General features: G+C 43.3%; 1 protein-coding gene across 1 annotated transcript in view; it reads left to right on the top strand.

Annotated features, from left to right (window-relative positions):
- Positions 1 to 14,728, top strand: part of LOC126266800 (LITAF domain-containing protein) — a 69,307-nt gene that overhangs the window by 19,811 nt on the left and 34,768 nt on the right. The window contains exons 2-3 of the mRNA XM_049971342.1: positions 2,379 to 2,504; positions 6,578 to 6,734. Of these exons, the coding sequence (XP_049827299.1) occupies positions 2,387 to 2,504; positions 6,578 to 6,734 (275 nt within the window). The 5' untranslated portion in view covers positions 2,379 to 2,386. The remainder of the gene's footprint in view (positions 1 to 2,378; positions 2,505 to 6,577; positions 6,735 to 14,728) is intronic.

A 14,728-nucleotide genomic window follows, 5' to 3' on the forward strand; every position in this document is an offset into this window, starting at 1 on the left:
TGGAATCAGCTCCCGTTGCCTCTTGCCATGGTTTGCCAGTTCAAGTGAAGTAGCACTTCTGTTCCTTAGGCTTATTCGTCAAAGTATTCTGTCCCCCCAGGGTGAAAAAATGCATGGACGCCTTCTTCGTGGTAAATTTTCCATATTTGCTTCGGCCATCAACTTCTGCAGATTTTGACTCGCAGTTGAGCTTGAGCTCGGACACCATGATGCTAAACGCAAACAGGCACAATAGGAAGAAAATGTCTAAAAAATCCAGTAGCGCTTTCAGATTAGAGCTAGTGAATGCCAAACCTCAGTTAATGCAGAGCAATGAGGCAATAATTGGCAGCAGGGGATCACATTGTTGCCAAGTACCCCCCCCCCCCCTCCCCACACCACCCCCACCAAAAAAATACATTTACATTTCTGCACAAAGATATGTAACTAGCAAAAGAACATCAGTGCAATCAAGGGCATGCAATATCTTAGAACAGTATTGTATTTAAGAAGGGTAAAAGAATGGACATGCAAAATTATAGATCAAGACCCTTAACATTGGTTTGCTGCAGAGTTCTTGAATATATAGTGTCAGTTTGAATATCCTAAATTTCCTTGATACCAAAAGGCTTCTGTCCACAAATCAGTATGGATTTAGAAAGCATCACTTATGCAAAACTCAGCTTGCCCATTTCTCACATGATATGTTGCGAACCATGGGCTAAGGACAGCAGTAAGAATCCACATTACTAGATTCCCAAAACAATACGAGAGAAGGAAAGTTGCTACTCATATAGCGGAGATGCTGAGCCGTGAATGGTGCAATAAAAAGATTCACACAATCATAGATTTTGGCCATTAAGGCCTTTGTCAGCAGAAAACACACACACACACACACACACACACACACACACACACACACACACACACACACACTTCTCTCTCTCTCTCTCTCTCTCTCTCTCTCTCTCTAGCAAGCACAACTTGCATGCACATCTGCTGAGAGCTCTCAGAGACTGCAGATGTGTGTGCAAGTTGCACTTACGCACGTGCGCGCTTACTGCTGACAAAGGCCGTAACTGTCGAAAACTATGATTGTGTGAATCTTTTTATTGTGGCTATCGTGGCTCAGCATCTCTGCTATATGGTGAGTAGCAACTTTCCTTCTCTTGTATTGTTACCTTCCATCCTGGATTTTCAATTGTTAGATTCCCAAAACATTTGATATGTTGCCCCACTGCAGACTGTTAACTGAGTTAGAAGCATGTGGAAAAAATGTAGGTTAATACAGATGAATAAAAAAATAATTCTGTAATGTTTGAATACAGCTTTAATAGTATGCAAGTCAACATCACGAAGTGGTATGAAATGGAATGAGCTTGTGATAATTGTGGCTGGGAAAGTGAATGGTCAGCTTTGGTTTATTGGGAGAATTTTGGGAAAGCGTTGTTCATCTGTAAAGGAGACTGCATATAGGCCACTATTGCAACCTATTCTTGAGTACTCTTAGTGTTCAGGATCTGCAACAGGTTGGATTAGAGAGATATCAAAGGAATTCAGAGGCTGGCTGCTAGATTTTTACTGGTAGATTTGATCAACATTCATGTGTTATAGAGATACATCAGAAACTAAAATAGGATTCTCTGGAAGGAAGGTGGTGGTTTGGTGGTCTTTTCAAGAACCTCTATTGAGAAAATTTAGAGGACCAGCATTTAAGGCTGACTGCAGAACGATTCTACTGCCATCATCATACATTTTGCACAAGAACCACAAAGATAGGATAGGAGAAATTGGGACGCGTATGGTGGAATATATATAGCCATTTTTACCGTGCTCTATTTGCAAAGAACAGGAAGAAAATGAATGTAGTGGTCTAGGGTACCCTCTGCCATGCACCATACAGTGGTTTGCAGAGTATGGATGGAGGTGTAGATGTAAGTGAAAAACACTGTTTTCATAAGTGTCAATAGCTGATTTTGTTGGATGAAGGCAAGGGCATAAAACCAATTGGATCATACCTTTTGAAGCACAGTGAGATTCAAACAAAACATAGTATTAATTACTATTCTAAACAGTCTTTTGAAGTTTTTTCACTTTTGAATCACGTTGGTGTGCAGTAAAGTCTAGTGGTTGTATATTGTGTACATCGTGTGATTGACTTATTTGGTGTCCTTTGTGTTGAAGTTTGTGAAACGTCATTAATCACAGGAAACTTCAAGTAACAAGCAGTCATACAGTAGTTCCAAAGTGGGTTCATTCCCCCCACCCCTTTGGTGCCAATGTCACGCAAGAAATATTCAATTAGATGACCACCTTAGAAATCTTATTTATGTACAGTCCTGATAATTTGGTTTTAATTCAAAGCTGTATGTGTCTATTTGCATTTTTGCCATCTGCAGAGAACAAAATGAACAAAGCAGGACCTGTACCTCCACAATATGGGCCACCTCCAGCTGCACCTCCAAGCTACTCCCAGGCTGTGGGTGGAGTACCACCATCTAGCCCCTTCACTCCTGGACATTCATGTAAGTTTTACCGTACTTGTTTTGTAAGGATATGACATATCAAATCACCATAAAAAATTTGAGCTACTGTAGAACAAAAATAAAGGCGGCCAGTCTTCCATATTATACTGAAGTAGTAAATGCAACACACACAAGAGCTAACGTTGAATGCATTTTTTTTACATAAGAAAGGTGTTACCTCAAGTGCCAAGTGGGCAGTGCCCTGCAACACACAAATTTTAATGGCAAGATGACTCTAAGATTTGACTTAAGATAGTGTAATTAATTTAGAAAAAATGCTAGTGATTTTTGTGTAGACTGTTAGCTTTACATAATTGAATATATGAAATTTAAAGTGATGATAAAATAAAATATATATTTTTATAATCCATTATTAATGTTAAACAGAAAACATCTTTTAAAACTTTCACAATTTCAGCAGCGTACTTCATGTCATAAAGTAATATCTTTCTTGGTACGTCTAACATTTTCCCTCGTGTAAAGAGGCTGATGTATGTACCTAAACATGCATTGGCTGTTGGTAAGACAATAAAAATCTCTCTTGCTTTTAGACAGTTCCAGTCCACCATTGATTATACTCATTACCAAACAGACATTGTGTTTTGTAGGTATGTAACATGACATCTTAACTAGCTGCACATTAAAGGTGTTGTAGGATCTGTGAGAAAGAAAAATCTTCAGTCTTGACTATTTTTATTGACAGTAACTGTCAGCATCATATACGTAGCAACTCCTCATATTTTTCTAGAACTCAGACTATGTCACTTACTTTGCCCTGTGGTAACAACCCACTACAAATGGTACAATAAATTAGTGTTAAAACTAATGCGAATTTGCTTCAAACTAACTCTTAAAGCTTGTTACAGTTGCTGGTGTAAATTGTAGTGGGTAGCTATGATGTTATTATTTAACTTCTGATTCATTTATCATCATGTGTTTGTCATTGCTTCACCACATATAATAAAAACTGGATATTCGTGCATGTAGGATCTCATTCGCACATTCTAATAAATAACAAAGACAGGTTTATATTCATTTTGAGACTGTACTGAAACATAAGTTCTCACAGTATGTCATCAGTTTTGACAAAAACTGAGAATTATTAATTCCAAAATTAAGTATTCTGTCTCCGACACTGTCACACACTGAACTTGGTTCGAGTACAGGGTTATTTGTACATTACAGTAATTAAATTTTTGTATGTCTTATTAACATGATTAAGAAAATTTACAATTCTGCAAGAGTCCAGATTCACAGTTTTGCTTTTCAAAGTGTATTGACTGTTTTATATAAACAAAACCTCAGTAGAAATAAGTTTTATTACAAAATCATCAAAGTATCTCTCTGAAACAATTGAGACAGAAAATTGTAATATACTTTTTAATTATATTTTCATTTTTAATACTAACATTTTCATAGATTATTCTTTAAATGAATAATATTTTACAATTGTTTTCAAATGTACAGTCTGAAAATGCTGTTAAGGAGAGCCAGTGTTATGTCAATTTACCAGAATGTTCTACAAAAGCAATTTAATGTAGTAATAATAATAATAAATATTTGTCTGATTTGCAACTTGTGGATTGGAGTGTACATCAGTCCCAGCATCAATCCCTACATTGCAGTGCTTCCTGGTGTGCGATATTACACTATTTTGAAGATGTTGAAGATAGCTGATATTTCTCATATAGTGATTGAGCATCAAATAAGAGATGTATCACTCAGCTATATGGACATATGGACAAGAACCATTTGAAGCAGTAGGTGTTTTACAATTAAACATCAACAAATAAGCATTCATCCTTGGAAATATGGAAATATATATTATGCTCATCGCAAGCACTTTAAAGGCCCATTTCTTTCAGTCAACTAGACGCTTTGAAAACATTGACTAGTGAGTTACTTTTTGACACTGGGCATTAATTCACCTCCATGCAGCAACCATATAAAATTTATTCCATGTGCCAGATGCCCATATACTGTACTGTTACTTGCAAAAATGCATGGTCTTGTGTCGATTCGTCTGAATAAGATCCAGCCTTGTGAAACACGTAAACACCAATGAGTTTTTAGCCAAATGGTCCTTGGCTGCTGCCATGTTTTTGCTGGCCTCATCCTTATGTAGCTGTAGTACCAGTACTATCTAAAGCCACTTGATTTGGCTGGAAGCCTTAGAAGATTTGAAACTGTTCCTATTTAGATCAGAGAGAGACAAATGCTGACCTCATAAACAGTTTTAACAATAGTGCTATTTTTTCTTTTTTGACTGGACAAAAGAATACTGTGTGTGAAATAACCATAGAGAGAATAATACTTACGTGAGAGGTCCAGGTTTTTTTTTTTTTTTTTTTCATGATGAATAAATCTGCTCTAGCTGTACTTAACAAATCCTTTTCTTTTTAAATATAAAATCACACACATAAAATGCGTTTTGGGATGTAAATTCCACCTAAGACACTAGAGGAAAAGTAAGAGGGATGCTACATAGAATTAACATGAAACGGTAAATATAAAAGTGAACATGAGGCCGTAACTTGATTGCATACAAGAATTTATCAAGATTGTACGCAGGTGAGGCTTGAAAATGTTCTTTGAGTGGACCAGCACAACTCTGGGTAAATGGGGCCTAACAGAAGAAGCCATGAATGTATCAACAAATAAACTCTCATTGCAAGCCTAATGTAACCTATGAACCAATAGTGATTGGCTGGTCGTGTGGCACAGATTTAAGAAAGTAAAGTGGAGGCATAAATGCTATAGAATGCCATTTTACTAATCTTAAAAGTAGCATACCATACAAATGTCCAGCCGTGCAGAATGTTGTGGACACCCAGCAAGATCAGTCAGCAGACTGTTGCACAAATCACAATGAGATGCCTCAGCAAACACGTCTTGAAGTGGCTACTGCCAGAACTAATACTAACGGTCAGCGGGTGGGACAAACGAAAAAATCGTAGCTAAAAACATGCCTACACCACCACAATTTCTCTCAAAACTATCCACAACTAATAGTGCTACAACCATATTACTGCATGAATGGCATTAATTAAGACAGGCCCGATACAGAGCAAACAAGAAAAGGAAAACAAGCAATGTAAAATGCAATTGTCATGAAATTAAAGTAATACAAATATATAATAAAATTTTCAAGAAATAAAAATTATAAGAGGCCAAACCAACGTACCTCATATTAAACTAAATGGTGGAAATTGTCAGTGTACAAAGTACTTCACATTAAGAATACAATTTCTTCGCTTTTTCTCCTGCCCTACATCCTGAAGCCCAGGCCATGTGTACAATTTTATCCAAATAAAAGATTCATAAAATACAACTGTAGTGGATTTAGCATGTCCCTCAAAGTGTATACTAGTCCAGGTTGTGGTTTGTAATTAATGAAGACAGAATTTTATTGCTCTCTCAACAAAAATACTGCTTGTGCTTCCACCACAATTTGCAAGAATATCTTATACTGATGCTGACTAAGGAGTGAGCTGATGTTAATATCAAATGTCCAGCCAAACATTATAGGTAATAATTGATGTGGAAACAGAGATACAAATGTAAATTTAATATTTACTTTCTGAATTACTAGTCTGGTAAATCATTTTATTTCAGTCCATAAGAAATGTGTAGCTCTGATAAATTGGTTTTAATTTCTTTGTGCTTACTACAATTGCTCCTATTTTACTGACAATGTAGGAAAAGACAGATTGCTACTTACTGTACAGAAGACACGTCAAGTTGTAGATAGGCATGTTTGAAAGACACTCACATACAGGTTTTGGCCACAGCCTTCACCAGTAAAAGAGACACACAAACAACATTTGTACACCTCATGTGCACACGACTGCCAACTCCAGCATCTTGGGCTGGAAATTGTGCCTGTCTGCAACTCGACGTGTCTTCTTTACGGTAAGCAGCAACCCTTGTTGATATTTCTACTTGCCGCTTACATTGATTCATATTTTATCAACATATTATGTGTGCAATACAATAGTCATTTCTTGTTTTCAAGTTAGATTTTGTGATAGTTTATGCAAAGCTGATAAATCTATTTTATTGCATGCCTGTAGTATCAGGAGGGCCAACAATTGTCACAACAGTGGTTCCTGTGGGCCCACAGCCAACTCACATGATTTGTCCATATTGCCATGCTGAGGTTGACACTGCTACAAAGACAGAGCCAGGATTAATTGCATATATTTCTGGTGTTGTTATTGCTCTTCTTGGGTGAGTATAAACAGTAAAAATGTTATTTACAATATTGATTCAATGCAGTTAAAATGTGGTTATTCATTACAGTTAGCAGATCACCTGTATATAAACTTTTCTCAGCAGAGACTATACTTATGGCAAAATCTGACACTTTGTTTGTAGGTCTTACTAATTAATCATAATTAGGATGTTGTTGTAGTTTAGACTCTGTTGGAAATAATGAATTGGAATTCACACCTGCACTAGAAAACCACCTTCGAACCATTGCTCAGGCTGTTGGTATGGACCTTTTCATTCTTTTTTCTGTGCTTTCATATTTAGTAATAGTTTTTGTGTGCTGTTAGTTCTATGTAAAAGTAAATTTTTTCCTTTGGTTTCAAAGAAAGGCAGGTGTTTGAATAAAGATTCAAAAACAACAGGTTATGGACCCAGTCCACCCACTGAACCAGTATTACACAAAACTGCTGTTTATTTGAAGCAAAGAAAATTAAGAATGTATCCATTAAATCAAAAAAAGTCCATCTCAATTCAATACACATTCACTGAACCCAAACATGAGTTCCAAAAACTAAAAGCAAGTGAAAATTACAAAACACCACCGTTGGCTTGAGTTATCTGCAGCAATAAATACTGGGCAAGGTCACAGTTGAGATTAAAATATGTACTGCAAGGGCTAAAATAATCTTGTCAGTTGACCCTTCTAATTATGTGTCTCTACAGAACACTATGACTGTGAAAGAAACATAGGAGAAATTAAAACAAATCTACGATGACTAAGAACTTTAGTGAATGGTCTCCTGAGAACAGTCTTAACATCTAGATTGGAGAACTGTGTAAGAATGTGTGTCAAGAATAATTTGTGAATGATCTTAACTTGTAAGTGAAAGGCCAGGTGGGTAGTATGTACACTACTAGCCATTAAAATTGCTACACCAAGAAGAAATGCAGATGATAAATGGGCATTCATTGGACTCATATATTATACTAGAACTTACATGTGATTACATTTCCATGCAATTTGGGTGCATAGATACTGAGAAATCAGTACCCACAACAACCACCTCTGGCCGTAAATAATGACTTTGATATGCCTGGGCATTGAGTCAAACACAGCTTCGATGGCGCGTACAGGTGCAGCTGCCCATGCAGCTTCAAAATGATACCACAGTTCATCAAGAGTAGTGACTGGTGTATTGTCAAGAGCCAGTGGCACCATTGACCAGACTTTTCAATATGTGAGAGATGTGGAGAATGTGCTGGCCAGGACAGCAGTCGAACATTTTCTGTGTCCAGAAAGGCCGTAGAGGACCTGCGACATGCGGTCGTGCATCATTCTGCTGAAATGTAGGGTTTCGCAGGGATCGAATGAAGGGTAGAGTGACGGGTCGTAACACATCTGAAATGTAATGTCGACTGTTCAAAGTGCCGTCAATGTGAACAAGAGGTGACAGACGTGTAACCAGTGGCACTCCATAACATCACGCCGGGTGATACGCCAGTATGGCGATGACGAATACATGCTTCCAATGTGCGTTCACCGCGATGTCGCCAAACACTGATGTGACAATCATGATGCTGTGAAGAGAACCTGAATTCATCCGAAAAAAAAATGATGTTTTGACATTTGTGCACCCAGCTTCGTCGTTGAGTACATCATCGCAGGCACTCCTGTCTGTTACGCAGCATCAAGGGTAACTGCAGCCATGGTCTCACAGCTGATAGTCCATGCTGCTGCAAATGTCGTAGAACTGTTCGTGCAGATGGTTGTTGTCTTGCAAACGTCCCCATCTGTTGGTTCAGGGATCGAGATGTGGCTGCACAATCTGTTACAGCTATGTGGATAAGATGCCTGTCATCTCGACTGCTAGTGATATGGGGCTGTTGGGATCCAGCATTTCATTCCATATTACCCTCCTGAACCCACCGATTCCATATTCTGCTAACAGTCATTGGATCTGGACCAACACCAGCAGAAATGTCGTGATACGATGAACCACAATCGCGATAGGCTACAATCCGACCTTTATCAAAGTCGGAAACGTGATGGTACGCATTTCTCCTCCTTACACGAGGCATCACGACGACGTTTCACCAGGCAACACCAGTCAACTGCTGTTTGTATATGAGAAACTGGTTGGAAACTTTCCTCATGTCAGCACATAGTAGGTGTCGCCACCGGCGCCAACCTTGGGTGAATGCTCTGAAAAGTTAATCATTTGCATATGGCAGCATCTTCTTCCTTTCAGTCAAATTTCGCGTCTGTTGCCATCTTCGTGGTGTAGCACTTTTAATGGCCGGTAGTGTATATTACAAGCAGACCAGCCTAATGAGTAAACATCAGTCATAAGGCGCTTAGAATCTCCAACATGCCAATAATGGGAAATTCCATTAAAAACAAAGTACTACAGGAAGGAAAGAATGAGGTGTGCAACAATTAGTCTTAATGGCTCAGCTGTTCAGGCAAATGAAAAGCACAGTTGCAATGACCCACACTACATTCCCAGCAGTCCTAGCTATTACAACTCAACAAATATGTGCTCGTAGCGAAGAATTAACACAGTAAAAGCAAGACAGCTGGAAAATATAGATTATAGATACTGTCACATTCGTGATACAGAGAAGAAATTGATAGTAAGAACATCATTAATCAGTGGAATGTGGAAACTGGATCAACGAAGTCATCACTATGTTGAACCAAAGTGTGCATCCTTGTCTGACAGTGAAACCTATGGCATAGAAGATTAGTCCTTCTTCAATCAGATTTGATGGAAGAATTATGAAAAAGTTTGGCAAGTGGCCTCAGATAAGTAGATCCATTGATAGTGTGCATTGTATCTCTCACTGCAAACTAGGACTTCACACAGTCCACTTCTAAATCTAAATGGGTTTTGGGGTTAGTACTTTATTTGTGCAGTTAAACGCAAACCTTATCAATTGAGGAGCTAAATATTTTCTAGCACTAATGATTTTCTGACAGTTTTTCTTCTGTTTTGTTTTGCATTGTTAGCAGTAAATACCAAGTATTCAAGATTATTCACCATTTTTAAAGGTTTGTAGAGAATTGGAAAAGTGAAAGATGTTATTTCTTATGAAATGATAATGAAAGAAATATGTAAACAAGAGACTTAAAGAAATTCTTAAAGTACGAAAGAATTAAACATCAAACCATGATTCTCCACGCTCTGGAACAAAATGATGTAGCAGAGAGACTCAGTATCCCCCTGCGGGTTCGGGGGTTAGAATAGACCTGCGGTATTCCTGCCTGTCGTAAGAGGTGACTAAAAGGAGTCTCAAACTTTTCAGCCTTGTATGATGGTCCCCTGTTGGGTTTGACCTCCATCTCTCAAAATTTTCCGAAGAGCGAACCGATTGGGGAAGGGCGCCTTACTTGGTGCATTGTGTCCATCTTGCGATCAGACCTTTCGCCAGCTTATACACCGTTGAACTGCAGTCCTGTCGGCTCTCCATCTCTTGGGCATGACTTTTTCTGTGTGCAGATAACACCTTGCACTGTGCAGTGCCTCTTTCTGCACTGACGGCGACCATGGACCACATGTTACCTAACATCCAGCACGGTAGCCAGTCCGTTGTGGTGGGGCCACCATGTACCTTGTTGGTTGTAGCCCCCTGACAACACAGGGATCGCTCTACTGATGCCTGCGCCGTTAACTCCCCACGTATGCCAAGGAGTAGATGCCTATCCTCCTGGGGTATCAAGACTCCTGGCAACGGCCATCCTGCCAGGTGGCTCTTGCCGTGGCTGGGTGGCGCCCGTGGGGAGGGCCCTTGGTCGGAGTAGGTGGTATCAGGGCAGATGACCCGCAATGAAGCGTGGTACATCACCACGCCACCAGCAGTCTCTAAGCGTTCTCGGGCTCAGTTTAACGCTCAGAAGTACGATCCGAAAACGTTCCCCTCCCTGGCCACAGGGATGGCAGTAGCAGTTATTCGCCCTGCTTCTTAGTTTGTACGAGGGTTGATGGGGAGTCTTTTCTCTCCACAAAGCCTCAGTTCTTCGTCGAGCATTTAGAGGACAAGTTTGGGGAGGTGGAGGGCTTGTCAAAAATGCGCTCTGGGTCAGTACTGATACAAACGGCATCCTCTGCCCAGTCACGACGGTTACTCGCTTGTGACAAGTTGGGGGATGTTGCCGTTACGATCACACCCCATAAGAGTTTAAATATGGTCCAGGGAGTTAGTTACCATAGGGATCTTCTTTTGCAGTCTGATGAAGAGCTGCGCGCCAATTTAGAGCGCCGAGGTGTACATTTCGTCCAGCGCATTCAACGGGGTCCGAAGGAAAATCAGATTGCTACCGGTGCCTTCATCTTGGCCTTCGAAGGGGATACATTACCGGAAAAAGTCAAGGTGATGTTCTACCGATGTGACGTTAAGCCCTATATCCCTCCCCCGATGCGGTGCTTTAAGTGCTGGAAGTTGGGCCATATGTCTTCTCGCTGCACTTCCAGCCTCACATGTCGAGATTGCGGACGCCCATCACATCTCAATACTCCATGTGCCCCGCCTCCCATCTGTGTCAACTGCGGGGAGCCCCATTTACCTTGCTCGCCAGACTGCCGAATTTTCCAGAAAGAGCGTAAAATCATGGAATACAAGACCCTGGACCGACTAACCTATACTGAGGCCAAAAGGAAATACGACCGACTCCATCCTGTGAGAATGACATCTTCCTACGCTGCTGCTACAACACCTGTGCTAGCCCCGTCTGTTTCTCAAATTGTGGCCGGATCAACGAGTAGTAAAACTCCTCCTGCCGCCTCGCCAGTGGGGGCCTCTACCCACTGGGTTGCTCCTGCGCCACCTACCTCAGGAGCATCACCATCCCACCCATCGGGGACGTCCGTCCCCACTTCTAAGCCGGAGAAGTGTCCAACTTCTTCGGCTTCTCACGCTCGCAAGGGGTCCCTTGGGTCCCTCCCTTCCCAGGTTTCCGCCAGCGAGAAGCCTGATGACCGAAAATGGCTTAAGTGCCCGCAATCAGCTGGTCGTAGGGCTTCACGATCCTCCTCCGTCCCGGAGACTGAATCGGTGAAGCCCTCCCAGCCGGTGCAACCCAAGGAACGGCGTGAGAAACCCAAGAAGAGCTCTCAGCCCAAGGAACTCGCGGTGGCAGCCATCCCACCGCAACCTTCCAGCTCTGCGTCTGAGGATGCGGTGGAGATTCTGGCGTCCGCTGAGGACCTCGATCTCGCCGGTCCATCAGACGCCATGGAAAGCACTATCACAGGTGCTAAATCGGAGGCAGCAGGTGACCCAGCAGCGTAATCTCCCTTCCCAGTCCCGTCAAGCCTTTCTCAGCCATGGACAACACCATCCTCCAGTGGAACTGCAGCAGTTTCTTCCACCATCTAGCTGAGCTCCGCCAACTTATCAGCCTTCATCCTTTCCTCTGCATTGCTCTGCAGGAAACTTGTTTTCCGGCAATGCGAACCCCCGCTCCGTGGCTATCGGGGTTATTATAAGAACCGGGCAGCTTATGAAAGGGTGTCTGGTGGCATCTGCATCTATGTCCTGAACTCTCTTCACAGCGAGTCTGTACCTCTCCACACACCTTTAGAGGCTGTCGCTGTTCGGGTGTGGACGCCACAGGCTGTTACCGTCTGCAGTCTGTACCTTCCACCGGATGGTGATGTTGCGCAGCATGAGCTGGCTGCTCTGATAGCTCAGTTGCCTCCACCTTTCCTGTTACTGGGCAACTTTAACGCTCATAACCATCTGTGGGGTGGGTCCGTGGCAACAGGTCGAGGCGCCATCGTTGAGCATTTATTGGCGCAGCTCGATCTCTCGATCTTAAATGATGGTGCCTTCACACACTTCAGTGTGGCGCATGGCACATACGCTGCCATTGACCTTTCCATCTGTAGCCCTAGCCTCTTACCGTCTGTCCAATGGAGAGTGCATGACGACCTGTGTGGTAGTGACCACTTTCCAATCTTTCTGTCACTGCCACAGCATCAGTCCTCTGGGCGCCCTAGCAGATGGGCTATGAATCAGGCTGACTGGGACTTGTTCTCCTCCAATGCCGCTATTGAACCTCTCTCTAACGATGCCATTGATGCAGTGGTTCAATCGGCCACCACCGGCATTGTTACTGCCGCCGAATCTGCCATTGCCCATTCTTCTGGGTCCCTTCGGCGGCGGACTGTGCCTTGGTGGTCGCCTGAGATCGCTGAAGCGATTAAAGCTGGCCGACAGGCGTTCCAGCGTCACAAGCGACATCCCTCAATCGACCACCTTATCGCCTTCAAACGGCTGCGTGCACGAGCCCACTCCATTATCTGCCAACGCAAGCAGGAGTGCTGGGAGCGGTATGTGTCCACCATTGGCCTCCATGTCACTCCATCGCAGGTCTGGGCCAAGATTCGCCGCCTCTATGGCTATCAGACCCCTGTCAGTGTCCCAGCGCTCTCACTGAATGGAGCAGTTTGTACTGACTCCGACATCATTGCAAATCGCTTAGCAGAGCACTTTGCTATGAATTCCGCTTCTGCCAACTACCCCTTGGGCTTCCGCTCCATTAAGGAGCAGATAGAATGTCGGAGTCTTTCTTTTCGCACTCACTATCCTGAATTGTACAATGTTCCATTCAGTGAGTGGGAATTTCGAAGTGCCCTCGCCGCTTGTCCTGATACCGCTCCTGGGCCAGATAGCATCCACTCTCAGATGCTGAAACACCTTTCAGTGGACTGCCAGCGACGCCTCCTCAATCTTTACAACCGCATTTGGGTCGAGGGTGAGTTTCTGTCGCAATGGCGGGAAAGTCTCGTCCCCATTCTGAAACCAGGGAAGAACCCTTTGGAGGTGGACAGCTACCGTCCCATTAGCATCACCAACATTCTTTGCAAGTTGCTTGAACGGATGGTGAGCCAGCGCTTGAATTGGGTACTGGAGTCTCCAGGCCTTCTGGCTCCGTCTCAGGGTGGGTTCCGTAAAGGCCGCTCCGCCGCCGACAATTTGGTGAGCCTGGAGTCGGCCATCCGTACTGCCTTTGCCCGCCGTCAGCATCTGGTTGCTGTCTTTTTCGACATGCGGAAGGCGTATGATACGACATGGCGTCATCACATCCTTTCTAAGCTTCATGGATGGGGTCTTCGGGGCCCTCTGCCGATCTATATCCGCAATTTTCTGTCGTATCGTACCTTCCGCGTGCACATCGCGGCCTCGTATAGTTCCTCCCAAGTCCAGGAGAACGGTGTGCCACAGGGTTCTGTTCTCAGTGTGTGTCTGTTTTTAATAGCTATTAACGGGCTCGCTGCGGCCGTGGGAAATACTGCCTCCGCTTCCCTGTATGCTGATGACTTCTGCCTTTACTACAGCTCTATTGGCATTGCAGCTGCTGAACATCAACTACAGGGCGCAATCCGCAAGGCGCAGTCTTGGGCTGTAGTGCATGGTTTTCAGTTTTCCGCAGCCGAGACCTGCGTTATGCATTTCTGCCGGCGACGCACTGTTCACCTGGAGCCGCGGCTTTATCTTGACGGCGAGCTTCTTAAAGTGGAGGAGTCACATAGGTTTTTTGGGGATGGTTTTTGATGCCCGGTTGACTTGGCTGCCTCATATTCGGCAGCTTAAACAGGCGTGTTGGCGGCATCTAAATACTCTGCGATGCCTGAGCCACACCAGGTGGGGCGCCGACCGATCTACTCTCCTACAGCTTTACCAGGCGTTAATCCTGTCCCGTCTGGACTACGGGAGTCTGGCTTATGGCTCAGCATCCCCATCTGCGTTGCGGGTGCTGGACCCAATCCTCCACAGCGGGATACGCCCTGCCACTGGTGCCTTCCGAACCAGCCCCGTGGACAGCATACTTGTGGAGGCAGGTGTCCCTCCACTGCGGTTACGATGCCAACAATTACTGGCTGCTTATGCTGCCCATGTTTTTAGCTTGCCCGAGCATCCAAATTATCGTGTCCTCTTCCCTCAGTCAGTCGTTCATCTGCCAGAACGTCGGGCCCGGTTGGGTTGTCCGATCGCCGTACGTGTCAAAC

Source organism: Schistocerca gregaria, chromosome 4 (assembly GCF_023897955.1).
Source record: "Schistocerca gregaria isolate iqSchGreg1 chromosome 4, iqSchGreg1.2, whole genome shotgun sequence".
NCBI lineage: Eukaryota > Metazoa > Arthropoda > Insecta > Orthoptera > Acrididae > Schistocerca > Schistocerca gregaria.